The following is a 13,825-nucleotide window of genomic DNA, read 5'->3' on the forward strand; positions in this document are numbered from 1 at the left end:
CGTTAAAATCAGTAGCACCTTCTTTTTATTGTACTGTCCATGTGCTTTCAGAAAATATATGCTTCGGGAGGTCTTTTACAAGCTCTGAAAGCTGTAAGTGAAAAATGAAAATCTCTAGATTTTATAGAGAAATTTGAATATTTAAATTTTTGCGTATGTTCGCTTTTCACCATTTCGCAAAAAGGCACAATTATAAATTTACAAATATTTGTTATTTATTAACTCAATACAGGTTAGCTTTTATGTTTAGGAGGAATTTTGTAAAATGTGCTGTGTTTTATATGCTAATGATTATTTTTAGCAAAAAAATTGGATTTTTGACTTACCGTAAATTCAATTTCTCTGATGTTTATTGATGGACACAGCTCCTGTCATTCTTGACCATTGGGTTATACTGCCCCCTACAGGAGTAGGACACTAGGCAGAAAAAATGTCTGGCTACACCCATGGGCAGTCCCAGGGGGTATACTCCCTCTCCCTGCTATAGTCACTCAGTTTTGTTACAAGCAGTGTCAGGAGAATCATAACGCCACAGAGGGGGGGGGGGGGGGGGGTGCTGTGTCCTTCAATGAACATCAGAGAAATGGATTTTTCGGTAAGTCAAAAATTCAATTTTCTCTTTTGTTCATTAACGAACACAGCTCCTGTCATTCTTGACCATTGGGATGTCCCAAAGCAGTGTTAAACATGAGGGTGGGAAATAGAAAAAAAATTCTCAAGGCTAAACATTGGCCAACCAGGCAACAGTGGCTCAACCAAAAAACAACCGATGCCCACCTGAACAAAACAATACAGTCCAAAGAGGATCAGGTCCTCTTAAACAGCAGCCTGCAAAACCTTGCGACCAAAGGAAGCATCCACAGACGCCAACACATCCACTTTATAAAACAAACTTTGTAAAAGTGTGAACCATCGACCAGGTGGCCGCCTTGCAAACCTGCGTCACTGACACTTAATGACGGAAGGCCCAGGAAGCATTAAGCGCCCTAGCAGAGTGTGCCTTGACAGGGAAAGGGAACCTGACTCCTGATGGAATAGGACTTAACCCCTGTCTGTCTGATCCATCTGGAAATAGTCGCAGAGGAAGCGGACAACCCTTTGCGAGGTCCATCCGTGAGCACAAATAAGAGTCTCTGACTTCCTGTAAGACTCTGTAGCTGCCAAGTACACCCTAATTGCCCGGACTACATCCAAGGCATGCAAGGTGATACTTTCAGATGTTTAGGCCTGGGACACGGGGATGCCAGAACCATTCGAATGGACTCCATTCTGATTATCTGTATCTGCACAAAGCAGTTTAGCGCCTTGTGGTCCAGGATTGGACGCGCTTTGCCTTCCTTCCTGGGGATGGTGACAAGTTTAAAAAAAAAAACCCTGAAAATGCTCAGAAGTCGGAACCAGAACAATCACCCCTTGAAGGAACGGGTCTTGTCCTGCCCCAAACAGACCCTGTAACCGATCTGGGGACAGGCGCAGGTTGGAAGGAAAAAACCTTGCTGGAGGGCAAGAGCGAAACTCTATATTGTAGCCAGACCGAATGACTTTGTGATCCCACTTGTCTTGTACCAGGGAAGTGCATGAGTCCGGAAACCAGGGAAGACGTCCCCCCCCACTCCTGATACGGGTGAGGGTGCACCCTCATGCAGAAGGAGCCTTGTCCATGGGTCTGGAGAAGCCCGCTCTCAGTTTGCCAGACCAGGTTCATTTGGATCCTCCTGAAGAGGCCCTGAAAGGCTTCGAGCCCTTGTAAGTCGACCCTGAGGGACGAAAAAACTTCTTATGAGCCAAGAAGGAAGGCTCACGTCTATGATGAGTTTCCTTGCCCTTAGTAGCTTGTGGAAGAAAGGTACTCTTCCCCCCCGTGAGACCTTTAATGATATCATCCAGGGTAGCTCCAAACAGGCGATCTCCTTGAAAGGGAAGATCAGTCAAGGCCTTTTTAGAAGTCTGGTCCATGAACCATCAGAGGAGCTGCATCCAAAAAGGCATCACAGAAAAACTGCAGCCTCTGGACCAGCTGGTCTGCCAGCTTAGGAAAGGCAGGGCTGAGCTGTTCTCCCTCCAGGTCACGGCGTAGGAGCTTAGCCCACTTGGTCAGAGTGTGCAACACCAGGGCAATGGTAAATACCGGCCTCATTGCCGAACCAGCTAAGGTGTACATAGTGCAGGCCACAGCCTCCGCCTTCCTGTCAGCTGGATCCTTAAAGGCTGGGGACTCTTCAACTGGAATCATGGTTGCCTTGTTCAATCTGAAAACCAGGGGGTCCACCACTGGTGGGACAGTCCACTTCTTAAGAAGGGACTCCTCATAAGGGTAACGACTAGTAAAGCGCTTAGGAACCCCACTCTTTAGTGACAATTCTGTCAAAATAAGCAGGGAAAGGAAACACCTTTGCCGCTCTGGATGGCTTGTGAGTGCCAAAGGGTACCTGCGCCTCTGTCGCAGCTTCAGCTGCGTCCGTCTTTAGGATCTTACGCACAGATACAATCAGTGCATCCACCAGCGCCTTTTTATTCGCGGTCGCAGAAGTGAAGGAATCATCCTCACTATCAGTGGATTCCAGGCGCGTGGTCGCAGACCCAGAAGGGTGACCCATGTCTGCGGCGGCCGAGTCAGATTCAGGATCAGATGAGGCAGGAGAAGTCGGGATGGCCCTAGTCCGTCGCCCGCAAGTCGCCTCCACCCGGGACACAAGGGACTCCAGGACCACTGTCCGTGCATGGATGGTTGATTGGGACCCGGAGGGCCCAGCAGCCTCAGAGAGGGGATCAGATGGGGAAATGTGTTCCAAAGACCCCATGAGTCACTAGGGGGACCCCACAAAAAGTGTAACACACTGCTAAGGAACGATCTCCACCGCGCTGACAGCCCATACCCGGTTGCCAAGCACAAGGCACAGAGCGATTCTCAGCAGAGAGGGAGAGGACCCCACCAGACTCACCACCCACCAACACAGGCACCTGCAACCACCAGGAGAATGTGCACTCACCGCCCACATGGCTCCACTGTCATGGCCGCCACTATTTGCAAGGTCAAACCACAAGAAAACAAAGTAAGAAAATGGGCACCGGACTACACAAACATGGCCATCGTGTATAGGAATACACAAGCTACAACAAAATGGCGGCTGCGCATGGGGGACCCAGAACTGGGAGACTAGGGCTCAAGGACAGATCCAGACCCCCCCACAGTCTATCATCAGGTCGCCATCGGCGTAACCCCCCCCCCCCCCCCCAAGGCTTCTATCGCCAGTTAGTGCACTGCCTCCATCCTAGGCCAGGGACCAGACCATCCAAACAGCCCTAGTGTATGTGGAGGGGGGGGGGCAGGCTGAGGGACTCGGCAAAAACAGGGAGGGGTGCCTGCCGAAAGAAATGGATTCCAGGGGTCCGACTGTCCCAAGGAGGGGCCACGTCCACCGCCAAAACCCTCCAGGGGCAGAGAGGGGACAGCTACTTACCATACCAGGAACCAGGTAGGCACTGCTCCAGACAGATCCTCCTCTCCATTGAAATTAGAAGGTTGTCGGCCAGGAGGAATGCTGCGACTGAGCCCGAGGCCATGGGTGTAGTCAGAAGGTTTTTTTCTGCCTAGTGTCCTACTCCTGTAAGGGGCAGTATAACCCAGTGGTCAAGAATGACAGGAGCTGCGTCCGTCAATGAATGAAAGAGAAATATTGTTTTGATAAACATTTGCGCAAATATTGTCTCCTAAAAATAGGTAGCACCTAATTTTTATTCTACTGGTCATGTGATTTTAGAAAATATAGGGTTTGGGAGGTCTTTTACAAACTCCAAAGCTGTAAGAGAAAAATAAAAAATTGCAAAAATGGTCCGGCCAGCTAAGTTTTAAAATGAAGAGCAAGGCCTGGCAGCAAAAATGTTAAACAGTGTTTGTTAAACCTAAAGAACATTATATATTAAAGCGATTGTAAAGTCTAGTAAAAAAAAAAAAAAATAAAAAAAACATGTCACCTGCCCTGTGCAGTGGTTTTTGCACAGGGCAGCCTGGATCCTCCTCTTTTTGGGTCCCTCTTCACTGCTCCTGGCCCCTTCCTCCTGTCGAGTGCCTCTAGAGCAAGTAGCTTGCTCTGGGGGCACCCGAGCCAAGCTGCAGCTCCGTGTGTCCATTTAGGCACGGAGCTATGGAGCTACGGTTCAGCCCCCCCCTCTCATTGGCTAAGATGACTTTGATTGACAGTCGTGGGAGCCAATGGCACCGTAGCTGTGCCTCCGCCAATCAGGAGGTAGAGTCCTGGACCGCCAAGGGACTCGTGGACATCGCTGATCAGAGATAGGGCTCAGGTAAGTATTAGGGTGTGCTGGGGAGGCTGCTACACACAAAAGGATTTTTATCTTCAGGCATAGAATGCATTAAGATAAAAAACCTTCTGACTTTACAACTCCTTTAAGATTCTAATTTCCATTTCCATCATAATAAATATATGAATTAGTAAGCCAATGTATTATTATAAAAGCTTTAACCTGCATTTAAAGTGGCCCCTTAGTAACTTAAGTAGACTCCATAAATAAATTTGTAACATGTCAAAAGTATAAATCAATGGTATGTTTTTTTTTTTTTTCTTTAAGCTCTACTGTTTAAAATAAAGCATTGAGCAGCCAGTGTAAGGCTGCAGCAGTTGTGAACACAGCTAAGGCTTCAGGATTTACACGACTGTCTCTAAAACTGGCTATACAGGTCTAGAGTTTTGGTTGATTCTTGCTAAATCAAATGCAATTCAAACAATGGGTATCCCTGCAAGCATCACCTAGCATGACAAAAGTCAATTTAAAAATTACTTATCTGGATGAAAATTTTCTGGCTGAACAGTGACTGCATCCTGTCAAATATGATCACTGACTGATCCGGTATTTGTAATACAATAGCCAGCAGTAGAGATTCCTTTATCCACATTGTATAGCATGAATGGGGGAAACAAGTGACTCTCTTTCTTTCAGCCTGTGGGAAACCGCAAGTATGGCTAAGCTTATGCTAGGATCTCAGTCCAGGGAAGTAGATGCTAAACCTGGGTGATGACTTAAGAGATTTTTTTTTTTTTTCTTTCAGACAGTGGGCAGATTTCTCCAGCCACACAAATTAAGTGGATGGGGGAATTCCTCCAGCTGGGACACTGCATTCTGACAGAGGGCCTCACCGCTGTCAGAATACAGGGATCAGTGGCTGCAGTTGCTGATCGGAATTTTTTTTTTGCATGTCCCTTTAACAGAAGTCGATCTAATGATCGACTTCTGTTAAGCAAGGATAGCCACACACACCAGTCAAATTTCAGCCTGTCCTGTCTGAACCAGCTAAATTTTGATTTGTCTAGGTCCAGCTTTTGATTCCTGCGTTACATTACCACATTACTTAGTACACTTAATATAAAAATATATATTTAATATTAAAATATATACTATATGTGATGTAAGGTCCACTTTACCACTTGCCGACCGCATCCTGTAGTTTTACTGCTAGAGGGCGGTTCGGCTGTACAGCATCAATTGACGTGATTTGCATTACAGGGTAGGGGGCACGCACACACCCACTGCCTTGACTTTGCTGTCATTGGCTACAGCAGACACTAATCAACAGGTCCCAGCCAATGATTTATGGCCGGAACCTGCTGATAAACTGAGCGAATGGCACAAGAGAGCTCTGTGTTGGTAAACAACACAGGGCTATCTACAGACCGCAACGATGCGCTGGTTTTTTTTCTCCCTGCAAAGCAGTGATCGTTTGTGGACACTATAAATTTTCATGCAAACCAATTAATATTCACCTATTGGGATTTTTTTTTCATTAAAGACAGGTAGCAGAAAACATTTTGCCATAAATTTATGAAGAAATTTGATTTTTTTTATGTTTTATATCAAAGTAAATATATATATTTTTTCAAAATATTTTATTTAAAAAAAAAAAAAAAACATTGGTGATCATCTTTTACCAAAAGAAAGCTCTATTTGTGGGAAAATTTTTTTTGTTGGGGTACAGCGTTGCATGATCACGCAAACTGCCAAATAAAGTAGCACAGTGCTAAATAGCAAAAAATGGCCTGGTCATGAAGGGGGTAAAATCTTTCGGGGGTCAAGAAGTTAACAGAAATTACATCTTTAGATACTGATATAGCCTAAGGCCCCTTTCACACATACGGTCCCGTTCAGTTCATCAGTTCAGTCACGTCAAAATGTATCAGTTTTTCTTACATCCACTACCAATGCAAAAACTGATGAAAAACGGACCGTTTACATCCGTTTTTCGTCCAATCCGTTTTTTTTAAATAGGGCATTCATCCGTTGCAAAAAACGGACATTGGCGGGAAGCGGATGAAAACAGATTTTAATGGATGATCATCCGTTGTCATCCGTTTTTACATAGAGATGCATTGATGTCCGTTTTTCATCCGTCAACGGATGGATGAAAAACGGACAAACAGACCGTATGTGTGAAAGGGGTCTTAAGGGTAGCGAAAAAGGAAATACATTTCACAATAACCACCTGCTTTAAAAACAGTTTGTTGACTCTTATCTCTTACCCAGCTGTGCTTTGTCATCAAGTTCAGTCTGTGTTTTCTGTAAAATCAAATCCATCTGACTCAGTCTGTTGTTCTTAGACTCCCCATCAGCAGCGACAGACAACAGCTGCTCTTCAGTGTGCATCAGCTTTTCTCGGCAACTCTCCAATTCACGCTTTACCTGCCTACAATACAAGAGAGATTATTGCATACAATTCATTCTTACAAAAATGTGTTATAATAGTATTGTCCTGCAAAAATGGGGAGGCAAGCTGTGACCTCTTAGAGCATCCTGATAAAAATGGCACAGTGCTTTCTTAGAATAGCCTTGTGTATGTGTTTCATTACAAGATTCCTACTGCAATTAAAAAAAAAAAATTATCAATGTACAGCATCTCCCCCTATTCAGTGGCATAAACTGTCTGACTTCGAAATTAATATGGCTGAATCTAACATTACAATGTCTCTGCTGCACAGAACTCTAAAGCAGTCTAATGTGCCTTGTCCAACCTTGTTGACCACAGAACAAGTCCCCCTTATATTATTGAGAGGGGGAGGTGTTCTGTAGTTCAAAATAGAAGTGTGTAGCCCAAGCTGACAATGTTGATCCTACACAGTCCTAGGAAAGAAAGTGTGTTTTTGGTAGGATCTCTAGGTAAAAATAACTGAAACGCTTTAAAAAAAAAAAAAAAAACTTAAGCTACAGGAGATTATGGATAAACAGGATTTGTGCAGCACTTATAATAAAGGGAGATAGAACAAATACAATATAATTTGACACAAGAGGATGAGGAGACTACTCATGAGCACTTCTGGCAGGTTTTCTAGACACCAAGAGAAATAAAGGTGACGGGAAGGAAGCTCCAGCACACAGCCTTAAATTGACAGCCTTAGCTGTGTTGCCATGTGCTGTGTGATGGGGGTGCCCCTTCCCTCCAATCAGCTCTGCAGATGCAACTTCAGCTCCCCACTCTGCTTTCTGCAAGCTCAGACAAGCTGTATAAATTCTGCACTTAGAACAGCTGTAGAGAGGACTGCAGATAAAACACAGATTCAACATTTGTAGGAGGATTTGTTTCATCTCTGTGTATCACCTGAGGTCAGTCACATCAATAGGAATATGTAAAGGTTTACAACCACTTTAAAGAGATATTGAACCCTCAGTTTAAGCCCTTTCAGCAGCTGATGTGATCACTTACCTAGGTATGCAGCTTCTTTTTAACCCTTGTCTCTTTTCCAATTACAGCTGGTTCCATGATCGTTGTCTCAGGTTTCCTGTTTCAGGGTGGCTCCTTTCCTATGGAGCCACCCTTGCATGCAGGGACTAGAGATGGGTTTTCCTACAACATGCGCATCACACAACCCCCATAGGCTAGGATGGCAAGGTACTCCCCTGCTCCTCCTCGCTAGAGATGGGTGAAGGTGTGTTCGGCACTCTAGTCCCAACCCACCTGCCCAATCCCACCAAGAAGCCAACACTGCACACCGCTAATCACAGGCAGTGAGATATTTCCCGATCCGCAGCTGCACAGAACGGGAAATGTCTCACTGCCTGTTTTTAGCGGTGTGCAGTGTTGGCTGGTGGGATCGGGCAGGTGGGTTGGGTATACAATCCCGAACAGGCCTGAGCCCGTCTCTACTCCATGCTAACAGACTGACTGCAGAACTTTTTTTGTGAAGTCCAAAAGTTTTGGGAAGCTGCTCTAAAAGAGCAGTAGCCAGCAGCAATGAAGGTTGTAAACTGCAGCTGCTGGGTAAGTATTTTAACAAATAGTTTACTGGGAATTATTATTTTCTTGTGCTTAAATGAAAAAAAACTGGGGGTTTAAAACTACTTTATACCTTGTTCTTTGCAAAACACACTACAGTGTGGACCTAATGTCTGCCTAGAAGAAAAGGTCTGCCCTACCCACAGCAACATAACATTTTAGCTGCAATATATATATATATATATATATATATATATATATATATATATATATATATATATATATATATATTGGTGTAGGTTAGAAACCAAAGAATCTGACTGGTTGCAATAGGCAAGTAAAAGCCATGTTTCCACTCACACACTTTTTGATTAGTGAGGTCCTTTCTATAGTATGGGTGATTTGTTTTTTCCTGTAAATTTTGCTATAAGTAAGATGGGTACCTAAAATGTTACTGACAGAGCATAAGAAAACAAGACAAACATTTAACCCAATACAAGCATAAATTCTAAGTTCGCTGGAGAAAGACATTTTCTGAGAACATGTGTCTGTGGCACCAAGATGAAAGTTACTGTTCAAAGAGCATGCTAGCTTTGAAGTATAGTAGGACACATTCATACAAGCCCAAGAGGTTTAAACTGAAATAGGGTAAAAGTGTTTGTATGTCATTCTGTGGTCTTGTTGATCACCCTTCATATGAAACTGGGAACAAGCTCATTGTATGGCTCTTGTTTTAAAGAAGCACTATGATTACTATATGGCTACATAATAAAACGTGTGTATTCTGCTATATATAGTGCATGCTTTCATAATTTGATACACAATTTAAAATTAATACAAAGGTTTAAAAAAAAATGCATCACTCTTACTCCATGCTATTGCTCAACTGGTGAATGTTGTGGGTTTTCAGCGCCAGTTCCTTATTGGCTGCTTGCAATTTCTTTTCTGTGGTTTTCAATCCTTCTTGGAAAGATGACCTTTGCTTCTCCAGTTCAAATTCCAACTTGGAAATCTACATTAAAAATAAAATGATGATATCTAGCAGAGAGAGAGAGATTCCAAAACATGATGTTCTGATCATTTCCAAGCAGTAATAAGAGTATGAAAGAAAGAATTGGGTATAATCTAAAGCCGCTAAGCAGCTCCTTCTCAATACAACGTTAAGGCTTCATTCACATGTCTGCGTAGCGATCGCGGGCAGAATCACCGCGATTCTGCCCGTGATCCGGAAATCATTGCAAATCGCGGGACACCTGTGCGTTGCCCGTGATTTGCAATAAATAGCACCCCAAACGCTGTGCGATGTTGCCGCGATTTGCGCCTGCCGAATCGCATTAACATTGCGCAAAAAAAATCGCGGGACGCACAACGCTCAAAAAAGGTACAAGAGCTTCTTTGGGGCGTCATGCGTCCCGCGATTTTTTTTGCGCAATGTTACCGTGATTCGGCAGGTGCAAATCGCGGCAACATCGCACAGCGTTTGGGGTGCTATTTATTGCAAATCACGGGCAACGCACAGGCGTCCCGCGATTTGCAATGATTTCCGGATCACGGGCAGAATCGCGGTGATTCTGCTCGCGATCGCTACGCTGACATGTGAATGAAGACATCATTCACACAACTTGTTACTGATGTTATTACATGTGTTTTCTAGGAGAAAAGTTCTTGCATAATGATCAGTAAAATACTTGTGTATAGATGCGTTTAAATGTGTATGCATAATATGTTTTTATTCTAATTTATTTTTCCCCTTTGTTTACATTTACCACTTCAGCTTTGGAAGGTTTTACCTCCTTAATGACCAGGCCATTTTTTGCGCTATAAACAAAAAAAAAAAAACACAATTTTGAAAAAAAAAAAACAATATTTTTTACTTTCTGCTATAAAATATTCCCAATAAAAAAAAAATTAATCGCATTTTTTCATCAGTTTAGGCCAATATGTATTCTGCTACATATTTTTGGTAAAAAAAAATCCTAATGAGTGTATATTGATTGGCTTGCGCAAAAGTTATAGTGGCTACAAACTATGGGATACATTTATGGACTTTTTATAGATTTTACTAGTAATGGCGGTAATCAGAGATTTTTAGCGGGACTGCGACATTGCGGCGGACAAATCTGACACTAAGTGACACTTTTTGGGGACCAGTGACACCAATACAATGATCAGTGCTAAAAAAAAAAAAAAAAAAAAAAGCACTGTTACTGTATAAACTACATTGGCAGGGAAGGGGTTAACACTAGGAGCAATAAAGGGGTTAACGGTGCACCTAGGGAGTGCTTTCTAACTGTACTGGGACTGGATGCACTAGAGCAGTGATGGCAAACCTTGGCACCCCAGATGTTTTGGAACTACATTTCCCATGATGCTCATGCACTCTACAGTGTAGTTGAGCATCATGGGAAATGTAATTCCAAAACAAAACATCTGGAGTGCCAAGGTTTGCCATCACTGCACTAGAGGAAAAGACAGCTGAAACAAACAATCTCTCATTTCCTCCATGTTTACATAGGCAGACAGCTGTTCTGTCATTCCGCAGAACGATTAGCGGGTCCCGGTGGCCATAGCGGCCGCTGGACCTGCTAATTGGCGACCACTGTGTCCAATCACAGGGGGAGCAGCGCTTCAGCGCTAAAGTGTAAGGCTTCATTCACACAGCTGTAAAAAACATATACAAAAGTGTTTTCTACCTATGGATCTGAATGAAGCTGCATTGTTTTCAATGGAGCCATTCACACAGGTGCGAAAACATGAGCTGTAACACAAAATTCAAAAATCTGCATCTAAGAACTTTTCGCGCTTACAAGTATAAACGCATATATATGGGTTTGTAGGCATGTAAATTAAGTCTAAACAAACAGGGAAAATAAAAAAACAAATTATGTACACATACGAGTCTTTACACATTTAAATGCATCTATATACAAGTATGTTACTGATCATTACGCAAAAACTTTTCTCCTAGAAACCACACATTATAACATCAGTAAAAAATGTTATGGCTGTGTGAATGAGGCCCAACACCAGACACAATTTTTTTTATTTCTAGCTGTGATCTGTTAAGATGATTCTGTCTCACTTTCTGTCCTGGTGACACATTGTTGGATGCACAAGAGGTGGGAGGCACCTCCACAAGGAACACAAAAAGCAATAAAAACAGATATATATATTTCAATAGCGTTAGGGAAGATTAGAGCCCATCTGAGCGATCTGTATCCCAATTGGAATATATTCTCTAACTTCTGGGTAATATCATTGTCCTCAGAACAGGAAATGAAGGGAAATCTGTCTTAAACGGCAATAAAACTTGACAGAGGTTCTTGCCCTTGCCCACTCTATCCAAAACCTGCCTAGAATTATTCTAGGAAGTATAACAAAGGAAAACTATACTATAATAATTTTAGTATGTACACTTTTTCAAATTTAGTTTTCTTGCTTTAGGATTCCTAATTTTTATTATTGTATTTTATTATATAAAATAGACCTGTAGTTTTTTCCTTAATGCCAACCCACAGCGTCTATACATCTATTGAGAATTATGAACTACTTGCATATATTTTTGAATATTATCATTCTAAAAAAAAAAAAAAAAAACCTTTGCTTTTGTTTCACATAAAATATACAAGTATTAGAAAGAAACAAGGAACGTTAGTGAGAGTGACTTGGTGAGATGTGCACCTGTTGCTGTAGCTGTGCCTGGGTGTCCTCAAGGTCACCGATACGAGCAGTTTCCTGCTGTAACATCTGCTGCTGCTGTTGAAGTGTCTGTTGTAACCGTACATTTTCTTCACTGGTTTCCTGAAGACTTTGAGTCTTTAATTTCATTTCCTTTCGCAAACATTGAACCTTATGAAATTTCCAGCAATAAAGTTATTTGATGACAGCACATTATATACCTGGCCATGTATGAGTTTCAATGCAACTCCTGCAAGAACAGTTAATGGCGTTTATCTGTAAAATGACACCTCCTTCTTGCTCAATTTTTGGCCACGTTACTCTAGAGTAAATACTCACCTGGTTCCACATATTGCTTTCTTACTATCAAGAAGTATTATTTAGCAGCATTTCAATCAGCTACGGACTGACATATGAAACAGGCAAGTATTGATTCTGCTCAGCATAGCAATACTGTCTCTGGCCAGTTGTCACCAGCAACAGGATCATTTACCTAGCCCAAAACAATGAAAATAGTACCGCTTGAATGCCCCTTCAAACCTGTTTCAGTCAGATCTGCATGTGAAAATATTGATGCAAGACAGACAGAATCGGCTTCTCAGGCTCCAGTAGAATTTAACAAAATGGTCGCCCTTTGCACACAGACACCAACTCCCTGTCGCATAAATGTAAATGAGATGGGTGAAAGATTACTTCAGCGCCTGTTCTCCACCTGTAGAGAAGTCCATAGGTGCATTTTGCCCTTTTTGGGGCCTAATCGTAGAATCAATTTGAAGAGTGCTCTATAGGTGAAGAACAGGAGCTGAAGGCATCTTTTATTATTCTAATTTATATTTATGCAACAGGGAGTTGGTGTCTGTATACAGATGGCCACCATTTTGTTGACGATCGTTAATGTAACGTGACCTTTTAGGTGTCAAGGGTAACTTACCTTTTAATTTGGCCACACTTTACAGTCTGTACAACCTCTTTTAAATGTATCAATAAATGAAGTGCAAGGATTACATATGTACATCTGAAGGAAACTGTACATAGACTGATGGTAAGATTTTGCTAGCTTTGTTTGGGCAATAGGATCAATGGGAAGTAAATGGCTATCACTTTCTGGGAAACGATAATGATTTTTGGTCAATTTTACATTTTTCTTTGTTTATAGGATAAGAAACTGGGCAGTACAAGCAGCCTTCAAAAACTGTCACATTCACATATGCCGACGGAGATCATGCCAACAGGAGAAGAGCATAGAGTGTGCAGAAGTACGGGACTTTTCAGTGTATTGCTGCTCCTTTATTGTCCATTAAAGACTGCAGGCATGGAAGTGACACTCTAAGAGCCCATTCAAACTAGCGCGACTTGTCAGGCGACTTGTCAGCCTGACAAGTCGCGCTCGGTCGCGGTCCATTGAGTAGTACAGGACCCGTACACAAGTCGCTCCGACTTAGAAAAAGGGTCCTGTACTACTTTGAGGCGACCTCAGAGCGACTTGCATAGATTTCCATTATGTGAAGTCCCTGCAAGTCGCTCCGAAGTCGTGGTGCACGGGACTGACAAGTCGCCTCCCCAAGTCGTGCAGAGTCGTGTCGCGCTAGTCTGAATGGGCTCTAATTCTGCCTTTGCTATCTGGGGAGAAATCCTTTGGCAGATCAGCCACTTCAGATTTGTGAATTCTAACTATGTAATTTGCTGTTTGTCTGGCGTTTGGTTTTACAGTTTTCACTCTGTGATATATTTACCTCCTCTGATTTTTTCTTTATCTGATCTTCAAAGTCTTCTCTGTTGCCTTCCAGCTGTTGTAAATAAAAACTCAGCTCTTCTTTACATATAGCCAGGGCTGAGTCAAGCTGTTTCACCTATGAGCCAAAAACACCCAAACAGTGATTTTCGTTAAAAGTGCAGAAACAAAGGGGGTTTAAAAATAACTAAATA

The 13,825-nt window shown here is 42.6% G+C and overlaps 1 protein-coding gene across 1 annotated transcript in view; it reads right to left on the minus strand.

The window, feature by feature from the left end:
* CCDC18 (coiled-coil domain containing 18) overlaps positions 1 to 13,825 on the minus strand; it is a 190,676-nt gene that overhangs the window by 81,586 nt on the left and 95,265 nt on the right. Inside the window, exons 17-20 of the mRNA XM_082265867.1 lie at positions 13,633 to 13,749; positions 11,903 to 12,070; positions 9,091 to 9,233; positions 6,534 to 6,697 (exon numbers count right to left, since the gene is read on the minus strand). Coding sequence (XP_082121993.1) covers positions 6,534 to 6,697; positions 9,091 to 9,233; positions 11,903 to 12,070; positions 13,633 to 13,749 — 592 coding nt within the window. The remainder of the gene's footprint in view (positions 1 to 6,533; positions 6,698 to 9,090; positions 9,234 to 11,902; positions 12,071 to 13,632; positions 13,750 to 13,825) is intronic.

Source organism: Pelophylax lessonae, assembly GCF_965119305.1.
Source record: "Pelophylax lessonae genome assembly, chromosome: 8".
Classification (NCBI taxonomy): domain Eukaryota; kingdom Metazoa; phylum Chordata; class Amphibia; order Anura; family Ranidae; genus Pelophylax; species Pelophylax lessonae.